Consider the following 4,042-nt stretch of genomic DNA (forward strand, 5'->3'; position numbering starts at 1 on the left):
CTGTCTCTCACTTTAACTCTTCCTGTCCCATTAAAGTTACTAACTTTCAAGACCCAACTCAGTCTAAGCAGATGTGTGTCTAACATGAGTCTGGTCCTGCTGGAGGTTTCTGCCTGTTAAAGGAAGTTTGTCCTCTCCACTGTAACTAGCTAAATACTGTGATGTGCAATGCTCATGGTGGATTAAGGTGGGGTCAGACTGAGTCTGATCCTGTCTTGGTGTTGGGTCTCTGTTCATAATTTGACATAGAGTGGTCTAGACCTGCTCTGTTTGTAAAAGAGTCTTGAGATAACGTTTGTTGTAATTTGGCGCTATACAAATAAAGGTTGATTGATTGATTGATGATTGATTGGAACAACATAAAAAAACAGAAGAAAAAAGCCCAAATTGTTGGCACCCTCAATTTAACATTTGGTCACACACCCTTGGTAAATAATAACTGAAACTAATCACTTCCTATAACCATCAACACGCTTCTTACACCTCTCAACTGGAACTTTGGACCCCTCTTCTTTTGCAAACTGCTCCAGGTCTCTCAGATTTGAAGGGGGCCTTCTTTCAACAGCAGATCTCTCCACAGGTGTTCAAAGGGATTTAGATCTGGACTCATTGCTGGCCACTTCAGAACTCTCCAGCGCTTTGTCTCCAACCATTTCTTGGTGCTTTTTTTTGGTATGCTTTGGGTCATTGTCCTTGTCAAAATTATGTCATTTTTGGCTTTTTTCTTCATTTTTTTTGTGTTGTTCCAATGTATGTGAATGCAATAAACTTATGCATACCAAAAACATTTGTAATTGCATCAATTTCTGGGAGGAAATGTGTATTTTCTGGAAAATTTCCAATGGTGTCAATACTTTGGTCCATGACTGTAGGTACAGATTGAAGTAGTTCTAGAAAGAAATGCAAGTGATAAAACATCAAGCTCTTTTTTTAGTCTAATGCATGAAGCTGATTATTGAAGAATTAGAGAACAGACAACTTTAAAACTTAGATGGATAAAAATCAGACTACTATCATTGGTTGACTTCATCAGGAGGTTCTGTTTGTCTTCATTCCAGTGGAAGGCGATCAGAATCTCGTCTTTTGGCATCAGCTCGAGCTGCAGGACAAACAGGAAAGAGAAGTTTAAAAAGAGACACAGAGAGTTTCACAGTCAACACCAAGCAGCAACCTCCGGTCTCAAAATATGAAGCCCAATGCGGAAGTGCTAAAAACTGCAGTACCTCTAGCGTCCACTAGAGGCTAGCTGCAGAAACACCAGAAACCACATACACACCCATTCAAAGAAGACGATCTTTACAGCAGAAATAAACATGTTTACAGACTGGTTAAAAAAAAAACGTCTTGGCTCTACGTAGATAATCTCTCTATTGGCACACATTTTTTTTCTGATGCGACGATTCAGGAGATATTAAAAGTGACATATTCTGCTCTTTGTCATCAACATATATTGGTCTAAGAGGTCCCCAAAACATGTCTTTAAAGTTTATTGCTCATAAAAACACTTTGAAATCAGATTCTGGTCTGCCTGTAAACCCCTCTTTTTCAGCCCTGCTCAGAAAAGTCTGTTTTCTGTGGGCGTGGCCTCGGCTGTCCGGCACGTTGATCTAATGTTTACATGTTGGCTGAATATACACGGCTGCTCACAGACCCGCGTTACTTCTCCGTCTGAATCTGATCCAGAATCTGATCCTGACGGAGAGAGGCGCCTGCAGCAGGACCTTTCTGAACCATTGGTCACAGATTTAGTGTTTCTTGTTGTTTTATTTATCAGTATGTAGACGTGTGTCTTGGTACACAGCTACCAACATGTAGCTATGTGGCTATGCTAACTAGCGCTAGCACTTTTCCATGAAAACTAAAAATCCTCCACTAGATCTTCAAATCTGCAGACGTGGGGAGTCAAAGCGACCTTTGTGTTCATTAAGACAGCCTACAACTAGCATGCCTCCCTCCTAAGCTCCTTGTTAGCACACATGTGTGCAGGGAATGAAAAACGGAGGAGGGGTTGAGTTGTATTTTATACAGTCTATGGGCTGAACAAGCTCCGAGCTCTGACTTCCTGTTACAGACCGGATGGCGTTGTGACGTATGAAAAACACTGAAAACTGAAACGGCTGGTTTCAGCACACATTTACAGAAAGGTGGAGAAATCAGAACAGGGGCAGAATGGATCCTTTTCATTTTCGGGGGGTTTGTAGACAGGGACACATATTTCAGGGAGAGAACCATTAAAAAGTCCATTTTGCATGATATGTCACCTTTAAGATTACGAGTTTTTGCCCAAATAAGGACATGACTGACACATAGCTGTTGGTTGGAGGCTCAAACTCCGCCTCTTTATGTCACACTCTGCCTGCTTGAGTTTTGCATGACCAATATGGCTCAGGCCGACGATTGGCTTCAAAACAACTCTCAGGAACAGACGGGTGACGACAGGGAAACTACGTCCATTTTTTATACAGTCTATCGTTAACACATTCAGTCTCACTTCCTGTTTTCAGCTGGTTTTTCAGCTGCTGTGAGAACTGTTCACCTTCCAGCCACAAGCTGCAGCATGTGTCACCGCAGCCTGTCTCTAAGCTTGATGATGTTTGTTGAGGTTAATCACCATAGCTATCATTACTCTGTGGATACTCTTCTCAGACTATTGATCATTCCAACTGTCTCTAAAACTGAGACTTCATATTTTACATCATTTCAGGTTGTGTGCAACATACACCATTCTGATGGCACACATACGCGCGCACACACACACACGCGCGCACACACACACACGCACACACACATACACACACTATGGAGCCAAGGAAGAAAGGTTAAAGGTTACTGCTCAGCTCCAATCTGCACAGACAAAATGTTCAAACCAAGCCAGAAACCTTGGTGTAGTCTTAGACTCAGACCTTAATTTCAGCAGCCACATTAAGACCATTACAAAGTCCGCCTACTATCACCTTAAGAATATATCAAGGGTTAAAGGACTCATGTCTCAGCAGGATGCAGAAAAACTCCTCCATGCATTTATCTTTAGCAGACTAGACTACTGTAACGGGGTCTTTACAGGACTCCCTAAAGAGTCCATCAGACGCCTGCAGCTCATACAGAATGCTGCTGCTCGAGTCCTAACAAGGACCAACAAAGTAGACCACATCACTCCAGTTCTTAGATCCCTACACTGGCTTCCTGTCTGTCAGAGAATAGACTTTAAAATCCTGCTGATGGTTTATAAAGACCTGAATGGTTTAGGCTGATCTGCTGCTACTGTATGAACCATGTAGACCTCTGAGGTCATCAGGTACTGGTCTGCTTTCAGTCCCTAGAGTCAGAAGGAAACATTATGGACCACATATCTGGAACACACTCCCTGAAAGCTGCAGGTCTGCTCCAACTCTCACCTCTTTTAAATCAAAGACTAAGAGCTTTTTATTTAACACTGCCTTCCTATCTTAACTCATTTTAATTCACAAAGCTGCCTTGCCTTGCCTATGTCCATCACACACAGGTATCAGGAAGTTCTTACCTCGAGCCCTCCGGCGGTACATGTGTACACACACAAAGAGTATGATTATGTAGATCATGAACAGCAGGATGATGCACACCAGTTTGGACAGAGACATGAAGTGAAAAAGAGAAGGAGGAGGAGGAGGAGGAGGAGTAGGAGTAGGAGTAGCAGTAAGGGTCTGTGGAGGCCGAGCTGTGAAGAAGAACACAACCAGAAGAGCGTCAAACATGAAACATAAAGTGATGTCTGCAGAACTCTCAAAAGCAGAATTTCACCTCTCACTGCCAGCCAGCTCTCCGGGGACTCCTTCTTGGAGGGGTGTTTGCATTTATAGAAGCCTTCATCAGACAGGGACACGGTTGGCAGGACCATCTCTCCTGCTGAATAATTACCGATGAAGACCTGGTCTTTGAAGAAACTTGCAGGAAACTTTGATGTAGAGTTATATTCCTCTTTTGTCTTGTAGGAGCAGCGAAGAGTCACTTTATCTCCCTCTGTCACAGGAAGAGCTGGACTCTCCAAGATCACAACACCATCTGA

General features: G+C 42.9%; 1 protein-coding gene across 1 annotated transcript in view; it reads right to left on the reverse strand.

Annotated features, from left to right (window-relative positions):
• Positions 1–912: 912 nt before the first annotated feature.
• Positions 913–4,042, reverse strand: part of LOC117809813 (low affinity immunoglobulin gamma Fc region receptor II-like) — a 4,541-nt gene continuing 1,411 nt past the window's right edge. The window contains exons 3-5 of the mRNA XM_034679328.1: positions 3,778–4,038; positions 3,521–3,694; positions 913–1,099 (exon numbers count right to left, since the gene is read on the reverse strand). Of these exons, the coding sequence (XP_034535219.1) occupies positions 1,050–1,099; positions 3,521–3,694; positions 3,778–4,038 (485 nt within the window). The 3' untranslated portion in view covers positions 913–1,049. The remainder of the gene's footprint in view (positions 1,100–3,520; positions 3,695–3,777; positions 4,039–4,042) is intronic.

This window comes from Notolabrus celidotus, unplaced genomic scaffold, assembly GCF_009762535.1.
Source record: "Notolabrus celidotus isolate fNotCel1 unplaced genomic scaffold, fNotCel1.pri scaffold_45A_arrow_ctg1, whole genome shotgun sequence".
Lineage (NCBI taxonomy): Eukaryota > Metazoa > Chordata > Actinopteri > Labriformes > Labridae > Notolabrus > Notolabrus celidotus.